This window comes from Rhipicephalus microplus, chromosome 2, assembly GCF_043290135.1.
Source record: "Rhipicephalus microplus isolate Deutch F79 chromosome 2, USDA_Rmic, whole genome shotgun sequence".
Lineage (NCBI taxonomy): Eukaryota > Metazoa > Arthropoda > Arachnida > Ixodida > Ixodidae > Rhipicephalus > Rhipicephalus microplus.
In genome coordinates this window covers 87,665,054-87,688,270 of record NC_134701.1, presented here as the reverse complement: position 1 = coordinate 87,688,270, position 23,217 = coordinate 87,665,054, and the positions used below count along the sequence as shown (strand labels likewise).

Genomic DNA, 23,217 nt, shown 5'->3' with positions numbered 1-23,217 from the left:
CTGCGTTGGTCTTACGAAGGAGGTCCCAGTCGAACCACGTGTACGACTTGGTCTTCCTGCTTACTCTGGGGAGGTGTACGGTCAATATGAAGTTGTCACTACCGAGATCTACCGCGAGGTTGGACCAGCGGGCGTCGGCGTTCTAAAATCGCGCTTATTGCAGCCTGCATCTTTCATATCATCCCGCATAGATCACCTCCACAAAGTGCATATCCCTCGAAGTAACACCGTCACCTTTTCCCAGTCTTTCCTTCCTAACACATGTCGCGACTGGAATCTTCTGTCAACATCAACCGCCAGTATTACTGAACCTGACGCGTTCCGTCAGGCCTTGACATCTTCCATGTAAAATGCATTACATGTCGCGCACGCGATAGTACCTCATTGTATTCGTAACTTGTATTTCACACCGCATTTTTTTGTCGTTTTCTTATTATTGAATCTTTTGCACCTTTTGTGCGTTGGCTGGCTTCTTACGTGTATGTTTTGCTTTTTGCCCGTTTCGCTTTTGCCTCTTTTTTGTTTGTTGTGCTTTTGCCCGTTTCGCTTTTGCTCGTTTTCTTATTGAATCTTTTGTACTTTTTGTGCGTTGGCTGACTTATTAAGTGTATGTTTTGCTTTTTGCCCCTCCCCTCTACAATGCTGTAAAGCCCTGAGGGTAAAATAAAGAAAGAAAGAAAGAAAGAAAGATATTCTTGACGAAGCATAGATCCAAAGCCCGCAATCACTAGCGGGTTAGGCCCCGCGAGACGGACAGCTTTATGAAACAAGCGTGTGAACATTTGTCTATGGTGGCTGGGACTACTGTATACATTGAGCATGTACACGCTTTGTTGTTATATCTTGCCAGGGAGAATTTCAACCATAACGTGTTCAATTTCGGGCACATGGAGACTGTGCGCTGTGCAGGTAATCTTGTTAGCGACCAGGGTGGTGATACCGCGTCCTTCCGAGGGGCCGGGCAACCACTGGTATCCGAAAAACGTGGCGGTTGGTACTAAAGTCTCTTGTAATATCATGATGTCAGGTTTGGCTTCTTGGCTACGGAGATATTGCTACAGGAAGGCTTTCTTGTGGGTGAAGCTCCTGCAGTTCCACTGCCAGATTCGCAACTCGTCAATTGGCCTGGCCATCTTGAAGCATTTAGGAGTCGGCCTGAGCACCCGGTGGGTGCATAAGGGCCACGTGATGTGGTGGACTGGGCACGGCTGTACGTTGCCACAACGGCTTACCCGCAGCAACAGCAGGGGCGACGACGTGAACGAGATATTGCTCCATTTGGCCCAACTGATTACCGTGTGCCGCGAGGGTAGACTGCACGAGAGCCATGCTTTCGCCAAGAAAGCGAAGGCTTTTCATAATCACCGATAGCGTGCTCTTAATGTCGTCTAACTCTGCCTTTAAAGCTGGCTGGTCGTGGGCGACCGCGCGTTTCTTGGGTGTGCTCTCGCCGTCGTCGTTACTGGCGCCTACGGGTTGCGGCTGCAACGGGGTGACTGCATTGTCGTCGTTGTCGGTTGTGGGCGTAGCAGTGCGTGCGTTTCTGTCAGTTTTTAGTTCGGCAATTGTGACTGTGAGCTTGCGTATTGTTTCTTTCATCATCGCATTTTCGTGCTTTAAGATCGCTATCTCAGATGTGGTGTGTGTATCATGCTCTGGGAGTGAACCCGACCCTACCTGTGATGTAGTGTTTCCTTTTCCCCGGACGGCGTGCGCCCAAGTGAGAGGTCCCCGCTCATTCTTGTTGGCGTTGCTTGGTGATGGTGGTGCCGATGGGCTAGGCAATCGTTTACGCGAGACCCCGGTGAGACTGGGGTGAGGCCTGGAACCAGCATGAGGCCCGGAACCAGAGTGGGAGCCGGAGCGTGACCCGGGCCGGGAACCTGAACGGGAACCATGACGTGAACCAGAACGGGACCTGGAGTAGGCTCGCGATATAGATCTGGTTGGGATCCCACTTCGCGCGCTGCGGGAATGGGTCCGAGGGTGGCTCCGGGACCTCGATACACGCATGGTACGGTTCCTGGGACGACTCCGGTATCGGGACCGGGATCGGCTGCCATCGGATCGACCATCTGTAGAAAGCTTCGAGGCCTGGTCGTCGTCAGTGGTTGCGTTTAACTCGTTCATTGCTTCGTAACTGTTGTGTCGCGTCGAGTGTGCTCGCTCCCATTGTCGTCGGCGCCCCACGTATGGAATGTGGTAGCGTTTTTTGCAGTCCCTGTCGGCAGTGAGGTGGGCTCCGCCGCAAAGCTTGCATGTTAATGTGCAGCGGTGTTCTTTTTCGGGGTTCGGCGGGCTGCAGCCTCTGCAGATAACGTCTCCAGGGTTCGGGCACACGTCTACTCGATGGTCGAGCCAACCGCAGGCGTAGCAAATATCTATCTGTTATAGTGTATAGTGTACATTGGTATAGTGTACAACGGTATAGTGTACATTGAAGTATCACCGATCCGTATCGCACAAAATTGGGCACACGATGTCCATCGAAGGCCACGATCACTGCGGTGGTACTTCCGATGCGCTTGGCAGCCAAAGCTAGTGGATTGCGGTCGTTGACAATCTTCGCATCAATGTCCGCCGAACCGTCTTGCACAGGAATCCCTCGAATGAGGCCTTTGCATGTAAAATGTGGCCGCTTTGTAGGCACTAACTTCATAGGTCTTGTCAGCGATGCGGATTTCTTTAACGCGCAAGTAGCGATTAGCATATTCTCTCTTCGGCATACTTGTTATTAAGATATTCTGTTTAATGTTGGGGCAGAGCGTGTCTGCTTGCTGTTCCAATGGTCTGATACCTGCCGAAGTTGTAATGGCTTCAGCTATTGTCGTTAAGCCAACCATAGCTATGTTAAGACCCCCTCTGGGCCTAATTATAAGGCGGATGTCGTTCTTTGGTAGGTGAGGCATTCGGCTTGCTCGAACAATTTTGTTCTTCACATTTTCTTTGTTGCGGGGCTTCTGCTCGTTGCGTTTCACAGCGCTATATGACGGCACACATTTGGATCCTTCATTTTGGGCTCGGCGACACGAGGCAGTCTGCCAGCCTTGGTCTGGCGTGATTTCCTCAGGGTCAATGTCTTCCCCTGTCACTTGGTACTCCATCGCTCAGCGAGACAGAGCGGCTACGGGGCGTGCGAGCAAGCACGCGCCACGTTAGAGCAAAGAAGACACTCGTCAGGGCTAGCTGTCGGCGGGCGAGCGACGATGGCGGAGGCAAAATAAAATGCAAGAAGCAAGCACTCACTGCGCCAAACTTGTTTCGGCAGAGTCCTTTTGTCTTCTGGAAGTCGTTGCACTAATATAACGTTGAAATCCCAAAGTGGCGTCGCAAAAATGTTGACAGGAGCCTAGTGGAAGCGTTCGCACACTTCGGCTTCTTCTTCTATTATTATTATTATTATTATTAGTATTATTATTATTATTATTATTATTATTATTATTATTATTATTATTATTATATTTGGTGCTCCACACGCTCTTAGGCTGAGAGAGGAAGTTCACTGACGGCATAGCTAACTGAAGATATTCTGCGATACATCGAGGCGAAGTCAAACCATCGCAAGACAACTGTTTACTACATGCAGAAAAACGGCCTGACCAGGTGCTTGAGTGAAAACATCGCTGACTTGGCCAAGGTCGTTAATGTTTAACGTAAAAATTCGTACGTGCTGCTTCTATAGATAACGTTTACCTAGAACGTGGCAGACCACAAGCAACGCACATGACACCGTCCAAGGTGGTGAGCCAAAGGAGACCTTTGGCTTAACGCCATGCTTAAGGACGTCACCAGTGAAGAAAGCGTTGCCGTTGCTATTTACCTGCACCGCGCCCAAAATTTCACGCGTACCCATCAGGACAAGACCGATGAGGATCAACAACCATGACCACAACTTTCACCAATGCCATATGGAATAAACCCGGAAACCGCAAGTGGGCCTGGACGCCGATACGTGGACAATCTTGAGAATGTTTATGTGCGAAGAAATTTTGTGCGTGGATCAGATCAAGAAAGCTGCGGCAATAGCGTGGTCGCAGCCAAGTTACCCACGGGATAGTCCTCTGTCTGCCCTAGAGTGGGTGTAGTCAGGCTCACGATATTGATTATTTGCAAGATGAGGCCCAAAGAATATTACAGCATGCTTGATAACTTATACGAAAATATGACTGATGAATGTTGTCGCGACTGCAATAACCGGGCATTCGCGACCCTAAACAACAATGCTAGGTTCTAGGCAGGCTGAGATTGCACTGGCGGATGAAGTTAGAAGCCTTTGATCTGTGCGATTTAACGACCGAAAAACACCATGTGAATATGAGAGACACCGTAGTGGAGGGCTACGGAAATTTTGACCCTCTGCGCTTCTTTACCGTGCACCCTAATCTGAGCACATGGGCTCGCAACATTTTGGCCTTCATCAAAAATACCGCCGCCCCAGCCAGGACTCGATGCCGTCCCCTGTGGGTCAGCAGCCGAGTACCATAGTCACTATACCAGTGCGGCGGGGCCATCTTGGAAGCCTAAAAAGACTTTAAAGTGGTGTTCCTGCACACTCCCAACCCTACGCGGCAGCTTTTTTATATGCGCTTTGTTAAATATTGTGTGAACGATGAAGATGGTCACTATCATCATTAGGAGATAAGACCGGCATTCGGAATAAAGAAGAGGTCGACGGGTGGGCTTCGCCATGGGCACCTTGGCTCGTCCTTTCCTCAACATTTGGTGCACAAAACCGGGAATACGCCCCTTCGGAGACTGCTCTGAACGTCACGACCATGGCGACCGCTGACCATCTTCGGAAGAAGCGCGGCTTGATCAGAGCTGGTGTCACTCGAGCCCTAGCAATGTTACCGGACCTGCTGCAGCAACCGAATCCAGACGCCTTCCAGATTACCGGCCACATGGACTTCCTGAAGGATACAGAAGCGAGACTATCAAGACTCGACGAGGTGATTCTGGCGTCAACGAATGAAGAAAACCTAGATCCTGAAGTGAAAACAGCAGACGAGTACAACGGAAAGATTTTTTACGCCGTGTCACAAGTCAAGTTCAGGCTGCAGGAACGTGAGAAGGAATCCACAGTGCAGACGCGACCCACTGAACCCGGGCCGAGCAACCTAGAACTTTCCAGCTCCGACGAAGCACCATGGCAGGTGAGAGCGCACTGTCCGCTTGCGGTTCAACTGCCCAAGCTCCAGATACCAACTTTTGATGGTAGACTTTGTGGATGACAGTCCTTTTGGGACCATCTCTACGCTACCATCCACAACAATACCGAGCTACCGTGCATCAAAAAAATTCAGTACCTCCTCGCCTACTTGACCGGGAGCGCGAAGCGAGCTGCCGAAGGCATTTGTCCAGCGGAGAAAAATTACGAACTTGCAATCAAGACCCTCATGGATTGCTTTTGACTCCAGCATCTCCTTGCAAACGAGCATATTGATAATCTCCTTGCACTGAGCCCTGTGAAAAGCTCTTCAGACGTCCAAAGAGGTCGACGGGTGGGCTTCGCCATTGGCACGGCGGCTCGTCCTTTCCTCAACACGCTTTGCATGTGCAGTCAGGTTGTGTCAACCTTCCCCGAGCCTTCGGGTTTACTAAGTCCGCCCGGAGGCTCTCTCGACAATGCCCAAAGCCTCTATATGTGCCCGGCAAGCAAACTTCATCCTCAAACATAATATCGCCATCGTTGTCATTGCTTCTTTCGTGGGCTCAAGTTCGGGTGCTTGTTGGGTTTGTTTCGTGTTGGGCCTGGGTTTGCAACAACTGTTTGGAACCAAAGAAGCATTGCTTGTTTGGTTCACTCACGGACATTCACTCAATAATGAAAGCTGTTACTTTTTGCTTTCAACGGTCTATTTATGAAGTGTCCCGACACGGTAGCAACTTACTTATGAAAAACATTTTTCTGCGAAATAACAGCATTTTGGAGTATAAACCTTGTTAACAATTACTTCCTACCTGACGTCATGACCTTCTCTTTAGATGATGTATTGTGGTGAGTGAAAGGCACGTTCACATACAAAAAAAAGCACGGACAAAGGCTCTGCATTTTGCTTGAACAATCGTTTGAAGATAACATACCAACTCGCCCAGCAGCCTGTCCTCCCGTAGACGAAGGAGCACCGGGCTGAGCCAGACGAGGGCGCCTGCAAGGACAGCGACCCCGCCGCAGAGATACGACGACAGCCCTTTCGTACGCCTCGGTGCGGACCAAGTCGGGACATCGCTGTCGGATTTCCTCCAGGCTCCTGCGTAACGGCCGCTGTATGGTAGAGTTCTTCATCGTCGCCCCCGATCATCATGCGTCACAGTCTATCAAATCGCAAGACCGTAATAAGAAAAAGACACGCAGTTTCGTTTTTGAATGGATGGTTGCCCCCAGCAATCGCTAAGGTCACTGTATAGCAAATGGTTTTCACGAATCAATAAAAAAAGGACGCACGAAAAACCTCGCTATGCTACGCTGCTTCCGTCATTGTCAACTGTTTCACTTTAATTGTTGTAACGAATCTAAATCATCAGTAAGGAATAACCTATGTGCAGCACATCTACGTGTATGCTAATGCAGCGCATGACGTGTCATTTGTTTTCGTCATACACGCATGCCACGACGTAATAGTGGTAGCTTAAATCCGTTTGATCAAACAGCCACTCATGCAGTAATACTGCGTCATGTAAATCATGCCATACAACAGTCATATAATGATTTCACCATGCCATTTATATTCGTATACCACACCATACCAATTTTGATATATGCCGAGTGCTGACTGTGTTGTTCATTAATATACACAATCAACCAAATCACAATGCGGTAACCATTGTAGATAGATAGATAGATAGATAGATAGATAGATAGATAGATAGATAGATAGATAGATAGATAGATAGATAGATAGATAGATAGATAGATAGATAGATAGATAGATAGATAGATAGATAGATAGATAGATAGATAGATAGATAGATAGATAGATAGATAGATAGATAGATAGATAGATAGATAGATAGATAGATAGATAGATAGATAGATAGATAGATAGATAGATAGATAGATTTAGAGTGGTAGAGGATTGGTCAGACATGCTTGGCGCTTAATATACACTCGTGATTAGTACGTTCATCGCATGCAGATAAAAAATAAAAACGAGGTTGCCATATCGTGCCTATTCGTATGTTCTATAAAGGCGCAAAAATTCAGTTGAAAATTCGTGTACTTTGGAGCATTTCCAGAAGCACAGGAAAACTACACAAAAAATATATATTTTCGAAAATAGAGATTGTGAATTCCTGAACGCTGCATGCATACAACTCTGCGATCAGCAACCTATTTGGTATATTTTGAGCACTGCGTATATTCAGCTTCGTTGATTCGCCATCCAGCCTGATTTACTGTGTGATCCATCAGGTTGGGACGGAAAACACTCAGTTTGTTGAGTCCGCACAGCGCCCACCTTCTTCGACTAGTACATTTTATGCTCCGAAGCAGATTTTATGTGCATGGTGTTTTGAGCGTCGGCGAAAATACTTTCGCAACTCCCGTTAGTACTGTCAGAGCTATGCAACTCACGACTGACTGCAGTGACCGATGCGAACGCATCGGAGCAGCTGTAGAAGCGCAGATGGCCCGTCTTCGTGCTTCGCTGAAGAATACCAACGGTCGATCGCGCGCAGCAGGTCGGCTTCATTCCACACGTTCAGCTCGTCCGACTCGAGCAGCTCGATGAGAAGATCCGTGCTCACGTGCGGGAATTCATCGCTGTGGCGCCAAACCTGCACGAGACCAGAAGCAACTGATCGCTACATTCCTCTTTCTACTGAAAAGCTTGCCCTGCGCGCAAAACATCTTTCGACGAATGTCACAACCTGTTGCGAAGAATAACTGTCCCCAACCAACTGTAATCGCTGTAACCACAATCCGGCGCCTTTGATCCCTCATACAGAAAGAAAGGTTCTCAGGCTTTTCAATGTGTATTTCCGCGCCGCCTCAACGCGAAAGCCCTCCGTCCAGCTCTCTGTGAAGTAAAATATTCAACGCCGCAACGAAGTAAATGAACAACTAAATGAGCTTTGTTCTCAGCGGTGGTGTTTGAACCTAGAACACCTTTTCCAAAATGTAGTGGCTTAATGTCTAATCGACACTAATTTTCAATTGCTCCCTCACCATTCGTCAAAAGTTAACTCTCCTAATCTTTGCTATTTCTATACGTTGCAGCCACTATTTCAAGAAACAACGTTGCGAAATAATAATAACTGTGCACGAAGTAGCATAAAGGTAAAAGTTTATAGCATTCACAAAAGTGCGTTTTTTCTTGTTTGACGCTTTAGCCTATAGTTTGTCACAAATTTTCAAAACAGTCACTTTATACCTGAGCAGCGGAACTCTATGGCTTACGCTATATTGCAAGGAAATACGAGTGACCAAATTGTACACCGAGAACATTAGCAATACCATGCTAGCATCAAAGTGCGCCCGTATCGAGTTGCATTAATGTACAGGTGTCCACAGAACCATTTCGATCGCCGGACCAGTGGCCACTCGTCGGCGGAGGGCACCGAAAAAAAATTACGCCAGAGTTTGCGCATGCGCGGTGGCCCCTGGCTCCCCACTGTATATAAATAGGCATTACTTTGCTCCAAAATAATATAGCTTGGTAGAACTTGTAGCGCTTCACGGGGAAACCAAGGAGATATATACTATATAAAGAGTGGCCACTGGAGCCTTTTCGCGGCATAGCAAGAAAGGGCCTGACCAACCACTGGATGGCGGACCCATCCTTGTTTTCACATTGTTAAAGACATTTCTGGCCTCCTCGCAAGGACAATGAATAGCCAGGTTTGGCATTCATTTTCTGGAAATAAACATAATTGATTTGTGCAATTTTCCATGTCCGCTCTACATCATGTCCCGCTGGGGACATATAATGCCATGCAACAAAAAACAGTAAATTATGACTAGAAAGTGTTGTCTTTGTGCATTGTTTTACACAAAAAGGCACATTCATGCGGTTTAGATGTGCTGTACAAGTATTCCCTTTGTAGAATTGCCCCGCCACTGTGGTCTAGTGGCTAAGGTACTCAGCTTCTGACCCGCAGGTCGCGGGATCGAATCTCGGCTGTGGCGGCTGCATTTCCCATGGAGGCGGAAATGTTGTAGGTCCGTGTACTCAGGTTTGGGTGCACGTTAAAGAACCCGAGGTGGTCGAAATTTCCGGAGCCCTCCACTACAGCGTCTCTTATATTCATATGGTGGTTTTGGGACGTAAACCCCACAAATCAATCAATGAAGAAGCATGGGTGTGTAGTCTAATATTAAGTACACGGCCTTTCGAAGCATGAATGTACGGCTTCAATCCCAGCGTCGGAAAGAAAGTAATTTTGTTATTTCATTTATACTAAAGACATTATCGGGTCTGATCAACCACTCGTGGCGCTAAAACCAGAGCAGTAGCTGGGCCACAGTTCACTACGGCAGTGTCCGCTCTTTATGTAAGTATGTTTATCCATGGGGAAACTGTGCTGATGTAGTCTGAAACACTTTGAGTGTGCGCGGAGGAGCGTACACTCGAGTGCATGCTTGTGCTAGCACACTTCGGGATTTTTGCGCCGATGCTTTTTGTTGTTTGTTTTTCCAAAGCGGCGCACCGGCGCTCACTTCCACATCCGAACGAGTGCACGCGGTTCGGCTGGTTTCGGGTTGATCTAACGGGTGGTTATTGCTTCTCGCACCCGCAATGCTGATGATGATGTGGTTTTTAATTTTTCGAAAGGTGACCGCCTTTCTCGGTTATTGTTTCCCAGGGCGCGATTACACCTGTTTCCTCGCGGCGCAGAATTACACAAACGATTTCGTAGTGGCTGCGTTTCCTGTTGAGGGGACACCTTAAAAAACAAACCCCGTCTCATTGGCGATACGACAAAGGATTGTTTTTGCTCTTTCACTCGTTTCGCTTTCCGGACGGGCGCGCAACCATACAGTTTTTTGCCGTGTGCTCGCTCACGCAGTTCGCTTATGCTACGCGAAGGCGAGCCCGTTGTTCTGCTGCTAGCGAGTCGAGCGACGATTCTTCTAATGTAGACTATTCCCCAAGTGCCGTATCAGAATATTATTCATTGAATGTCTGTTCGTGAGGCGAGAATTCACTTGCGAGTTCAGAGTCGGAAGATAATAGAGGAGCCACATCGCGAAAGCGTGCGTGGTGAGACTGGATAAAAGGTGGATAAAGGACTGGATAAAAGGTGGCTATCACCAAATTTCGAGTGCGCGAAAACCTTTCAGTGATAAAAAATCATGATGGGCTTATTTTTGTATATATGGCTCTGATACTTGTTCATTACAATGAATAATTTTTCTTTATGGGAAATCGTACTAGTGGTTTTTTTAGCTTGGGGTTACGAGTTCAAAAAGGCTGTAAACACGTCAAGCTGCTCATTGCCATAACGTTTTGTGACAGCTCTTTTTCTTTTTTTGAGAGATAAGTACAGTTGGAATTGAATAAATCATGTTCATGTAACAACAAAAATAATATTTATCAAATACCGCCACATCAAAAAGTTCGCCTTTTTTTCTGAAATATAAAGCCTGGAAAATTTTACTCAGCAATAAAACATTGCACATTTATGGAGTGTCTATCGCTAAAACGTGCGGCTATCTAAGGGTGAATATGCATCAACGCTTTTTAACAAGGGGTGAGACAGTGAAAGTGACCTTCAAGGTTTGGCTATACCGCAGTGAGAATTAAAGCTACGGCTGCAAATTCGCAGGGTGTTTCAATAGTAGACTCAGCTTGTGCTGGTGCTGAAGATTGGTTTCACAATAAGTTTAGTGTTTTTATATGAATGTGTCTTTTTAAGTTTATTTAGATATCAACTTTTCATTATTATATGCTATTTTAGAGCATTGCATTTTTCTGCAAAGGTACTTACTGTCGTGGTAAAGGAGGAGAAAATCGTCAGCGTAAAAGAAAAGGTAGACGCATTTTGTTTTAACATTTATCAGTGTACAAAAATGGCACTTGTGAATGTTTTCGTTTATTATTAAAATTGAAATGCGCGAAGGCTGAACATACTAGTTGAAATTATGTAAGTGCCACTAATTAGCACATGTGAGAACCCTGTTTAGCTTACACCCAATATTTCCCGGGAAAAAGCACAAACTTCTACAATGCTGTTTTTTAACATTGCAGATATCACGTAGAAGCACACACATATTTCCTGTTACCGTCTCAAAAATAAGACACCGCACGCGTCGAAGATAGGGTATCTGATGCGTCATTCGAAGGTCGCAGATTCGATGCCAGCTGGTGGCAAGATATCTTTTCATACACCTTTTCCTTCACAATTGTAATACAGTTACTTCTAATAACAACCCCCGTACGTTCCATGTCCCATTGCCTGTTAGTTCTCATCAATATTTTCTTCATCAAACAAATACGACTCTCAAATTGGCACGTCTTTCCTACACTGAGAAGACTCGTACGTTTTTGTATTTCTCAAAAGCGCAAGCTCAAATCAATCGTCTTCTTTGCGAATATTGAACTAAGAAATAAAATAGAAAAACTTACTCTTTCAATGAACCATAACAAAAGACACGGCACGCTTTAATCATGTAAGGACAAGAAGATGGACTAAACTTCGCGATTGCGACCCGCTAGCTGAGATTAACTTTAAACCAATGCTACAGGAGAAAAGCTGTCTTGCCGCTCACCTCATCGAAGTGCTCTCGTATGAATCTAAAGAGTGCCTCCTGAAAGAAAGGCGAGTAGTGGGGCTTCAACAGCGCAGCGAAGCCGAGGCAGTTCTCTACGCGCATGTCCCAGATCAGGTACCGCAGGCTCCTGTCCCGCGCATCGTCCATCATCAAGTAGTCAGCAGCCTCGAGCACCTGTAGCACGTTGTCGCTGCCTAAGCACATCTGCAGGGGAAAGGCTCACATGAGGTGCACTCGCCTTACAAACCCTATTGAATGGAAGCCACGGACAAGTATGTGCTGTGAATTTCATTAACATAATAGCTGGGCTATTACCACCAGGCACGTAGACAGGGGTTTCCTAGAGACCCAGCCCCGATCCCATCATATAAATTCCCGTGAAGGCGATTGTTTTGCAAAAAAGAAGTAATGCGAAACAAGTTATTTTTCTGTAAGAGTGTCACAGGACAGGAATCAGGAATACGCTATAGAGATGTACAAGCGAGTAAATTGTTGCGGGGAGAAAACAGAACAAGGTTGTAATTACGATATTTACCAGTCACTGTAATTGGGATAGAAACAACTAAGATGGCGAGACCAGGAACTACCTCGTCCTTCCCTATTCCGACCTCTATGAAGTGGCACATAACATTACCCTCCAGCAGCGAAGGTACCGATGTGGTGCAGTCAGAGATAGACAGTAGTTGAAGTGGTCACCATACACGTGCGTTGGTGGAGTCCGGTGTACGATAAGACGGACCACGTGAACGATGTCGGTGCGGGGTTAAGTAGACGAAGGGCGAAGACAGTAGTTCAATTTCATACGTGATGTCGGTTACGTTATAGCGCACAGGGTACGGTCCGGTGTGCGGGAACAGTAGCTTCTCAGAAAGCGCAACACGGCATGCGGAAGACCACAGGAGGACAAGATATCTTGGGAGAAACGGGGCGTTTCGGTGATGGCTGTCGTAACGAGATTGCTGTCCTGCTTGCGAGTCAGTTAGCCAAACACGCGCAAGTTTACGTGCATGGTCGGCGTTGGCTTCACTAGCGTATTCACTAGGTGGGTACGACAAAAAAGACACCAGCGTTTCTATAGGCAACCTTGGATTTTGGCAAAACAAAAGAAAATGAAGCGAATAGCCGACCGTTATAGGTGAGCGTTACAAAGGGCAACGCTTCGTCCCAATCCTGGTGGTCGGCGGACAGGTACATTGCCATCATGTCTGTAATGGTTCGGTTTATCTACTCCGTCAAGCCATTCGTCTGCAGCTGGTGGGCCGTATTGAGCCTATTCTTGGTCGAGCGATACATTAAATATCATATATAACCCTAGTAAGACACTGCCTGTCACAGTATATTAAGAGCTGTCACAGTGCTCGGTGCTGAAGAATGACGTTATGAAGCGAAAAGACCACTACGTTGGTTGTGCAGCTGGTGGGAAGTGCGCGAATAATTGCAAACCGTGTGGCATAGCCCGTGAAAACAGATATCCATCGATTTTCCGCGACAGACGTAGGGAACAGACCAAGCAAGTTGAGGCCGACCCGATGAAACGACTCATAATAAACATCGAGGTATGGAAGACGGCCAGCAGGCGGAAGTGTTGACTTCTTCCGCTGCTGAAAAACGTCGCAGCAGCTCGCGTAACGGCGTACTTATCTATACATTCCTCACCAGTAGAACCAATGGCTTTGTGACCGTAGGCGCAAGAAACGCCGAAGTGTCCTGCCATCGGCAAGTCGTGAAGCTGCTGTGCCAGAAAAGTCAAAGGGGGGTGCGCCGTAATCACTAGTAAGAAGTCAGGACCATCAGCTATCAAATTATGACGAAGCAAGGTGTCATAGCGTGGCACGAAGAGCTAAAGATAGGAATGAAGAGGCAGTGAGTTGAGGTGGTCAATGATCTTGTGGAAAGCCGGGTCACGGCATTGCGGAGCAGAACTGGTAAATAAGTCAGTTATAGAGAGCTATGGGATGGTATCGTTCACTGAAGAGTCTTGCGGGTCGGCTGGATGATGGGAGAGGCAGTCAGCGTCCTGATGCAAGCGGCGAGACTTGTAGACGACAGTGAACGGGTACTCTTGAAGTCGTAGGGCCCAACGCCCAAATAGACTAGCGGGATTCTTGAGAGCAGACAACCAGCATAGGGCGTAGTGGTCCCTTACAACGGTGAAGAGTCGGCTGTAAAGATATGGACGAAATTTCCCGACAGCCCGGAGAATAGTCCCGCTAAGCTACGGAGAAAAGGCGATTGGGTAAGCAATGACGCAGCCGTGACAACGTTCATTTTGGCCGACAACAGTGCTAATACCACGACCACTGCCACCGGTACGTATTACGGCAGGTGCAGAGCCGTCAAAATGGGTCAACACATGCGGTGACGTGATGGGTTGACGAGATGAGAAAAGGCCGGCGCTTGATCAGGTCCCCACAAGAAAGGGACGTCCTTCTTCAGCAGGAATGAGAGAAGCTCTGCAATCGCCACAAAATCTTTAACAAAGCGGTGAAAATATGAGTACAGGCCAAAAAAAACGAGCGAACGTCCTTTGAAGAGAGAAAGAAGAGAGAAATCATTAATGGCACTTTTTTTCTGGATTAGGTCGTATATTCCACAGCGTAAACAAGATGGCCGAGTACGGTAATTTTTCGGCTGCCAAAGTGGCATTTTGAAGAATTGAAGAATACCAGTGGTAATAAAAGACTTGCAAAACAGCCGAAAAGTGTTCCAGGTGACTTGTGAACATGGGTGAGAAAAGTACAAACTCGTCGAGGTAGCAGAGGCATGTGGACCACTTGAAACCCCGTAAGAAGGAATCTGTCATGCGCTAAAACGTTACTGGCACGTTGCATAGACCAAAGGACATGACTAGTATAGACCATCCGGGGTAATAAAGGCAGTACTCTCGCGATTATTTTTATCGACAGCAATTTGCCAGCAGTCCGAAGGTAGTCGCCATCATATAGGGAGCTTTCACGAACGGCGGTGACGCTATGTACTCTGGGTAAGGAACCATTCTTTTGTCAGCGGTGGTCAAAAAGTGCAGCACTGCTGTCATGTTTGCGAGTGTTGGCGTAGCTTGCAGGTGTAATCGAGTGAGAGCGTGACGCAAAGTTAATTCCGAGGAGTGTCACAATGTCAGTGTCACTGGAAGACTGGGCCTCAACACTGTACCGAGAAGACCTTGAGCGGTACCAAGAAGAGACGAGAATTTGCTGAGCGGAGCCATTCACGCTTCGCACGGGCGACTACACAGTCGCCCGCGTGTAAGCGGCGTGTACTTGTGGACGCGCGTCGACAGCTCCGATATTCATGAATTTCTCGCTACGACGACGAGTTTGGTTACCCGGGAGTAGTTGAAACCATGAAAAGCGCCCTTGAGGGCAACAACTTTGTGACGAGTGGCTGTGTGTGAGAGCCTTGGGTGCAAAAAGTCACTGCCGACACCGTGATCATCGTCAAGCAAGACGTACAAATTAGTTTTTTGCCGTAGGTGCTAATGTTTGTTTCTTTCCATGTTAACCACTCTCAGTGCGTTAACAAGCCTCCCTTCGGTGTCTTGTCATGGGCAAGAGTGATGGCGAGTTCATTGCCGTGCAATGCACAGGCATGGCAGGGAATGGCGAAATCTGATCGCCTCTCACTGTGCTGTTATTCTACGTGGCGCACGGCTCACGTGCGCTGGAAGAGCGCTCCTCAGTTTAACATGTCTTACTGGAGTGACGACGATCACGGTGTTGGCGGCAACTTTCTTCACCCATGGCTCCTACACCCAGTCACTCGCCACCAAGTTGCGGCCCTCGAAGGCCTTTCTCAACGAACTACTCCCGCGTAATAAAACTCGTTGTCAGAACAATAAATTCGCGACCATCGGAGCTGTCGGCGGACGGCCGCAAGTACACGTCACTTACACAGTCGCCCGCACGAAGCGTGAATGGATCCACTCAGCAAATTCTCGCCTCTTCTTCACAACGCTCAATGTTTTTTGGTACAGCATTGCAGTCCACCAGTGACGCTGACATCGTGCACGACACTCCTTAGAGTTAGATTTGCGTTGCACTCGCACTCGATCACGCTTGCAAGCTACGCCAACGTTCGCAAACGTGACGGCGCTGCTGCACTATCCAGCCGCCTCTGACAAAAAAAAGGCTGTCCACCCACAGTGCATAGCGCCGCCGCCGTTCGTGCAAGCTGCTTATACTGTGGGTCTGCGTTAAATGAGAAGAAGTAACGATACCTGGGTGCAAGCGAACTAACTGAATGACGCATAAACGTGGACATTACGTGGTAGTGAGGTAAGGTATAGCAGGAAACTCCAACTATAACAAACCAGAATAATGGCTGATAAGGCCAGAATGCGTGCTGAGAAAGTCGTAGGCCATGGCCGATGATGAGGTAATGGGGACACTCGTCGAGAACAGCGAAGAGAATGAGGTCTTGTGTTCATTGAAGCTCACACGCGCAGTACACACATTCCAAGGACGGTAGGTGTACCGCCATCAGCTACACGAACGACAGGTGATGAGCGGGCGTAAGGACTTTACGGAGACGCCGAAAAAGGTGAGCGCTCATGACCGGTAATTCGGCAATTCTGTCAATGAGCGCTGAAACAGGCACGCCATCTTCATCTACGTCTAAGAGGTTTTGTCGAGTTTCAAGAATTAACAGAAGATTTCCGGGTCGATAGGTAAACGCAGCATCACTTTCTGGAGCTGCACTGGTCAGTTTTGCGAGGAGGGACAATCGAGGAAAGGTGAAGGGGAGCGACGGTGATAGGTGACCGAGAACGCCGCTGGGTCTGTGGGTATGGCGAATAGTCATAAGGTGGGGTTGATGTTAGGGTATTTTATTGTACAGGGGGTCCTCGTGGGCGCGCAAAGGGGAGAGTCGAAAGTCGTCTCAACGGTAAGGTGCACGAGGAGACAATGGCCAACGATAGAGACAATAGCGAGGAACGCACCCTACCCCGTTGCAGTTAAAACATATCGGCCTGTCACCACCTGTGCGCCAGTGGTTCAGTTCACGGTACCTAGAGTAAGTCGGTTGGGCGGTAGTATGACAAAGGGCAGACTGCGGAACCACTTCGGGCACATATGGGCTGGAATTTTGCATTAGGCAGTTCTTCGCGCACGACGGCCTAGATTAGTGACACTGTCGGGTGGGCTTCCTCGTGAGAACGAGCCTCGAGAGCAGATGGGATTGCAGCCTCGATCTCTCGTCGCACAAAATGCAAAAAGTCTTCGGTACTGGGCGGCGGCTAGAGTGCAACGTCTTCGCACACTGATGGGGCGGCAGTGTTCGGGAGCCGAACGAATTGCTGCATGACACGTCGGCTCCTTGCTTCTTCAAACCGTCGGCACCTGATGATGTCATAAATGGTGAAGCAGTCCGGTACACACGCAAATAAAAGGCATCAGCAAATGAAAAGCTCCTTTAAGAATGTGGCTGACTTTGTCAGCTTGAGATATTTGGCCGTCAAATTGTCGACAAAAAGTAAGACATGTTGTATGTGCAACATGTATGGCTCCGTCGAGGTTCGGACACAGCACGCGAGTTCCTTCTGGGCTTATAGTTGGAGATCAGTGGAATTTTTGAAAAGGTCCTTCATTTTGTCTACATACATCCCAACTGGTCAGATCCTCCTCGGTCGTGTCCAACCATACTCTGGCCGTACCCCTGAGGTAGTAGCTGACGTTTGCGAGCATCAAAGTTGGATTCCATCGGTTGGTTTTGCTGGCACACTCGTAGTTGGTTAGCTTCTTTTCCACGTACACTTTATCAGTCCCGCTGAAGGGGCCAGGTTCTCGGAGGTGGGTCAGAACAACGTGGATGGGTGTATTCGGAATACTGGGGAATGGATCGATGAAGCTGATTGTCGACATGATGGTCTGCCCAAGAAGACGCTTACTGCGATGTGAAGTTCCGTGATGTGCTTCGGATATACCCCAGATTTTACACAAAATATGTTATAGGGAGATGACAGGAAAATACTGTAATTACAGCATTTACACAGTCAGAGTCATCGGCGTAGAAACAATCAATATGACAATAGCAGGAACCACCTAGTCTTTCACCTTTTCATCCTCCAATAGGTGACACATAACAGTATTTACAGTGCCCCGCCGCGGTGGTCAAGTGGCTAAGGTATTCGGCTGCTGACCCGCAGGTCGCGGGATTGAATACTGGCTGCGGCGGCTGCATTTCCGATGGAGGCGGAAATGTTTGAGCCCGTGTGCTCAGATTTGGGTGCACGTTAAAGAACCCCAAGTGGTCGAAGTTTTCGGAGCCCTTCACAACGGCGTCTCTCATAATCATATGGTGGTTTTGGGGCTATAAACCTCACAAATCAATCAATCAATCAGTCATCAATCAACAGTATTTACAATATTTACAAGCAACTGTGTATCAAATAGCCGCCAGGATTTCGCGCGGTGAACTGGCTTTTTCGTAACTTTGTCTGCGACGGCGGCTCATTCATCATGCCTCGTAACATCACCATGCCTCGTGACACCATTACAGGCAGACAAAGCGCCGTCATGGTGCCTCCATTGTAATTCTGGACTGGCAGAATTTTAGGCGTGTCACGTGAACGACATCAGTAGGTTGTGTAGCCAAAGACGTGTTAGGATGTGCGGCAATGAGGAGGTAGTTCACGTAGGTGTCCTTGCGGATAACTTTTTAAAGCGCTGTACAGCGATCGAAGAACTTCTCGAACGAGCCTTCGCGATTTGGTGTCCAGAGTAGGGAAGAGATTCAGCATGATAGTTGACATCGCGGTGTCGCTCATCATAGTGCTCATTTTGTGAGGCTTGAGTAGCACGGCCTTGTCTAGATGGTTCGGAGGAGCCATGAGGACTCGATAAGGGACATTACAGATGTCGTCCAGGCCAAAATAACCGCTGCCTTACACAGTCATAGGTGCGTGAAACGCCCATGGTGGCGCACAGTCGGAGCATCACGTAGGTTTTGAAGAATGGTAGCACGCGGGCGCTATGCGATAACTAGCGAAAATTCCAGACCACCAGGCATCATTCTTCAGCGATACACAACGCCATTGCATAGGAGGTTCTGGCAAAAAGAAGGGTCGGAACATCCAGTGGAGACCTGCTGAATGATCATCTTGAATGTTTCATAGCCTCAAGATGATAATTCCATTCTGCACTGTTCTGTTCCGATGTCTGTGTCGATGCTGTTCTGTGCCAATATCGCGCAAGTCAAATATGGCGGGCGTAATCATTTTTATGGTAGGTACACTTATTCCTGAATGTTTTTTAGCTCACGCAGCATCCTGCCGCCATAAGACGAGGAAGGGGGTTCTCGGTATATTATGAAATCACAATTTCCTAACACGTAAAAAATAGTTCTTCTCCTTAGTGTCCCTTTGATTCACGTTGCGTTACGCTAGTACTAAACTCTTTTAGTTGCGTGTACGTAAAGACCCTACGTACGCGGCTTGGTTACGGGAGGGTGAGGCGCATGCGCAGCCTCTGCATTGAACGGGTGCTTGCGTATGCCCGAAAAAAAAGAAAAAAAACACCACGTGCAAATGGACCGAGTTGTAGAGCTAGCTACTTCACATGCTCGAGAGATCTCGAATTAAATAGCAGCCCTATTACAAGATGGCACAGATTGTAAAATGGTGGGTCAAATGATTCATTTGCGAGTATGCGAGTGGCAATTACCACGCGATGACGCTACTCTAACGCTGTAATTTGATACGCCCAGTTGAACGAAGCGCATCTTGGTACGGCCAATACGGTGAACTAAATGTGCAATTGAGTGCTTCGCTCACAGCCTACGCAACGCATCGTGCTGCGTACGTATACCGTTGCGTGCGTACAACTAAATATTCCTATTGGGCACTTGTAGTGGGTCGTATGCAACAATACGTACGCAGCACGATACCTTGCGTATGTTGCAAGCGAAGCATTCAACAACACTTCCAGTTTACCGTATCTTCCGTACCGGGAGGCACCTCGTTCATCTATGGACGTATAATAGGAATAAAAAAAAAGACACTTTTAGTTGGGCGTACGGAGAAGCTGCCTGCACTGTGAAAATTACATTGCATACGCAGCAAGAGAATCGTGCGACAACACTTTTAGCTTAACGTACCTTGACGCGTTTCACTCAAATAGATAGATGGTGCGCGAGATGCAAGGATGCTTATCAGCGCCACCAACGTTAGAAGTATACATGCTATAGGTCCTACTACCGCTGTCCCAGTAATAACGTGGTCTCTACATGTGATGTGCACGAAACACACCCTCCTGCCAGGGAGGGGCCACGAACGTACAAGTCAGGCCGTGACGTTCGCTGTGTAGATCTTTAGCATCGTTGCTGGGTGCACTGAATGCCATTTTATTTACGGGTTCATTCGTCGAGGCCGCAGAGAGAGACAGGTTTCCGCACACAACCTATCGAAGACGATTCTGGAGCATTTTCGTGAGACGCCAGGCCTTCTAAATCATTAGGATTGTTTAACGCGCCGCTTGAATTTGCCTTGCCTGGTATGACAACGTCGTCTTTCATTGCAAAGTACACATGCCTTGCATCTGGTCCTCTGTTGCGGTCTGCGTCGAACGCCCCTGCTGCCACATCATACTCTCGTTCCGGTTTCTTCGAGGTCTCGCGAGAACGTAACGTAGTAAGCATTGCGTTACGTACACAGCACCTCGTTTCGGGCATACGCGCTTATCTCTGGAATCGATATGTTATATACTGCACATGCACAGTTCTGTCCCGTGGCAGTGCTGCGTACGTGGGCTCGTTACGTACGCCCAACTAAAAGTGTCTAATGAAACAGTTTTCGAGTGCTTCTTTGCGTCATGGTGTGGTAGCAGCCGTGGTTACGGCAACTAGCACACAAGTCAAACCAAACTTTTTTTTACAATTTGCACTATCTTGCAATCTGGCTCTTTTTTATTTGAGGTATCGCGAGAGTATCGTGTTGCTTGCGCTACATGTCGTTACGTTTGCGTGCAGCGTTTTTCTTTTTTTATTTTATCGTACGCAGGCATTCCTGGAATAGATACGTTATGTACTGCGCATGGGCACTTCTCATCCGTATGCCATGATGCGTACGTGGGCTCGTTGCGTACATACGCCCAACAATTAGCGTTATCACCGACATCCCACGGCCAGCTCGCAGCGTTGATAATGATTACGGAAGCAGCACAAAAGGCGCCGCCACAAAATTCTGGCCTAGCCATCATGGGTGGCCACTCACGTTGTCGGTGTACAGGAAGCAAAGCAGTTCTTCAAACACGGCTGCCGAGACGTTATCTAGCTGCACCTCGCTGGGAACAGGGGCATCCTCGCTCAACGCGCCTTTGAAGTAAGCACTACTCGCTGCGAGCAGCGCTCGGTGCACCGTGAAGACGCCGCCATCAGCCGTGCGAACTACGCAGTCACCTGTAGACACGACTTCTTTCGGAATCGAGCTACCACGGTGACGAGACATCTTTGTCTTGTCCGCAATAATGACTAATATCCACTGCAAGAATTAGGCCACTAAGCAGGCTGTTTCATGAATGGCATTATTAAAGTGATAGTTTGATGTTTTCAATGAGCCACAAGAGAAGGTGGACATGAACAAGATTTTTTCACTGTGTTTATCTCACCCCAGTTAATTATTGTGAGGCCTCGGCGACGTAGACAAGGCGATTATATGACGAAAACGACATTAATAAACGTGAGCTATGGCATCCATACAGTCATGGTGCACGCGCGCGCCTCGGAACAACTACAAAACGGGGTCCCGACTAGATCCACTTGTAGCATAAGGTTGCCAGATTACGGGCAGTCTCATATCTGATTGCGTTATATGTGGGGTTTAACGCCCCAAAACCTCTATATGATTTTGAGAGATGCCGTAGTGGAGGGCTCCATAAATTTCGACCACCCGGTGTTTTTCAACGTGCGCCCAAATCCGAGCGCACGGCTCTACATTTCTGCCTCCGTCGGAAATGCAGCCGCCACAGCCGGGATTAGATCCCGCAACCTGCTGGTTGGCAGCTGAGTACTTTAGCCACTAGACCACCACGGCGGGGCTCACTTCCGACCCTTCTTTCAAAAATTTTGGTCTGTCTGTCTGTCTGTCTGTCTGTCTGTCTGTCTGTCTGTCTGTCTGTCTGTCTGTCTGTCTGTCTGTACATTTGTCTGTTTGTCCACTCCAAACGGCGTCGGCTATTCGAAACGGTCGACCCAATCCGCAGCGTCCACCAATGTTGCTCAAGATTAACCGTTCATACTTGTGCAATTGTCAAATAAAAAGCAATTATTGCGCAAGTCTAGGGCACCATAGCAACACGTACGTATTCTGCATGTGCATATTTTACTAGAAAAGTCATACATAAGTACTTTTAAGGACCGTAGCGCTTATCATGCGGCGCTGACCATGCAACGCTTGCACGAAAAGGCGAGTGTTTTCAACGCTTTGCAAAGACGAGACGGTGGTGGCACCTAACCATCGCCTTACTTTCTACACCTTATCACCTCAGAGACGGGTGTGCACACCCGTCTCAGAGCCACGCGCTTCCTTTTCCAAGAAAACTGCCAGATGGCGCTCATGTCTCACGCGTGACGTGACTTGATGCGTTCGTTGGCCTCCGCTGCACGCTCGAGGCAATCTAACTCAGCGCTTCCAGAAAACCATTCACCGATTTTCTTGCGCAGAACATCAAATAAGTGTTTTGTTCACTCTCTTCACACACAATACTATCGTCTTTAGACGACACTTGCAGATTAACATGCAGATACGGGGCCATTATTTGTAAAATGTTCGATTGATATTTTACGTCTAATTCCACCCTGTTTTTTGTGTTTTGGTCTTATAGTCTCGAAGTCACCAAAACATCTACATGATCCACAAATTGCGGAACAATGGCGTTTTTCTTTTTGAGGCTCTTCATCTTGGTCTAAAGCTTGGCCTGTTTTGCGTGCCTTGATGTTGTCCCGACGTTTCTGGTGGCACTCAATCTGACATTGCTTGATGTTCTCAGTGCACGTGTCTGGCGGCACTCTATCTGACGTTGCTTGACGTTCTCAGTGCTCGAATACCACTTCGTCCACCTCTTTTGCTGCCGCTTCTCGCACAACTGTGGTGCCTTCTTCAAATTATAGTCACCACTGACCTTGATCTGTTGTTCCTTGTTCAAAGCCTAGTGACATTTTCGCTTCTCCTGAGCCCGTTTTAAAAGCACGGCACATTTCACATTCTTTAAGGTGCTTCACCTTTTCCGCCTTCATCTCCGGTTTACGAACAACCTCCTTCTCCTTCTGAACCTTAGGCCGCGCATCTGTACTAGTTGAACGGTCAGTCAGTTCAAGCTTAGTATAGGTGACGTAGCAGTCACGGTAGAAGGCAGCTGCACTCTGTAATGCCCTTCCTCCTTTCATGTTGCTCGCAGTGGCTAGAGTTTCTTGACACAGCTTGTGTCGCTTATTCTGGAATGGCTTAGCAGCTGGCTTGGTGGCTTGTTTGTTCTTTTCGCGCTTACTTTCTGCTGGTATTTTACCTCCGA

At 47.9% G+C, this 23,217-nt stretch overlaps 1 protein-coding gene across 1 annotated transcript; it reads right to left on the bottom strand.

Moving 5' to 3' along the window:
- Positions 1 to 5,692: 5,692 nt before the first annotated feature.
- LOC142790268 (kelch-like protein 25) lies at positions 5,693 to 21,393 on the bottom strand. Its single transcript, XM_075885228.1, has 5 exons — positions 20,922 to 21,393; positions 11,711 to 11,917; positions 7,574 to 7,776; positions 6,085 to 6,251; positions 5,693 to 5,766 (listed from the first exon to the last, which is right to left on the bottom strand). Exons 1-5 carry the CDS (start codon positions 21,153 to 21,155, stop codon positions 5,693 to 5,695), a joined length of 885 nt encoding a protein of 294 aa, XP_075741343.1. The 5' UTR covers positions 21,156 to 21,393.
- Between the last annotated feature and the right edge of the window lie 1,824 nt (positions 21,394 to 23,217).

Bases quoted from the DNA above. Each gene is read 5' to 3' on its own strand.
- LOC142790268 (XM_075885228.1), bottom strand. From the start codon at position 21,155: ATGTCTCGTCACCGTGGTAGCTCGATTCCGAAAGAAGTCGTGTCTACA. The intron at 6,252-7,573 runs GTGAGTTGCATA...GCCGTTACGCAG, and splicing joins ATCGGTCACTGCAGTCAGTC to GAGCCTGGAGGAAATCCGAC. The intron at 5,767-6,084 runs GTATGTTATCTT...GGTTCCAAACAG, and splicing joins ACAGGCTGCTGGGCGAGTTG to TTGTTGCAAACCCAGGCCCA.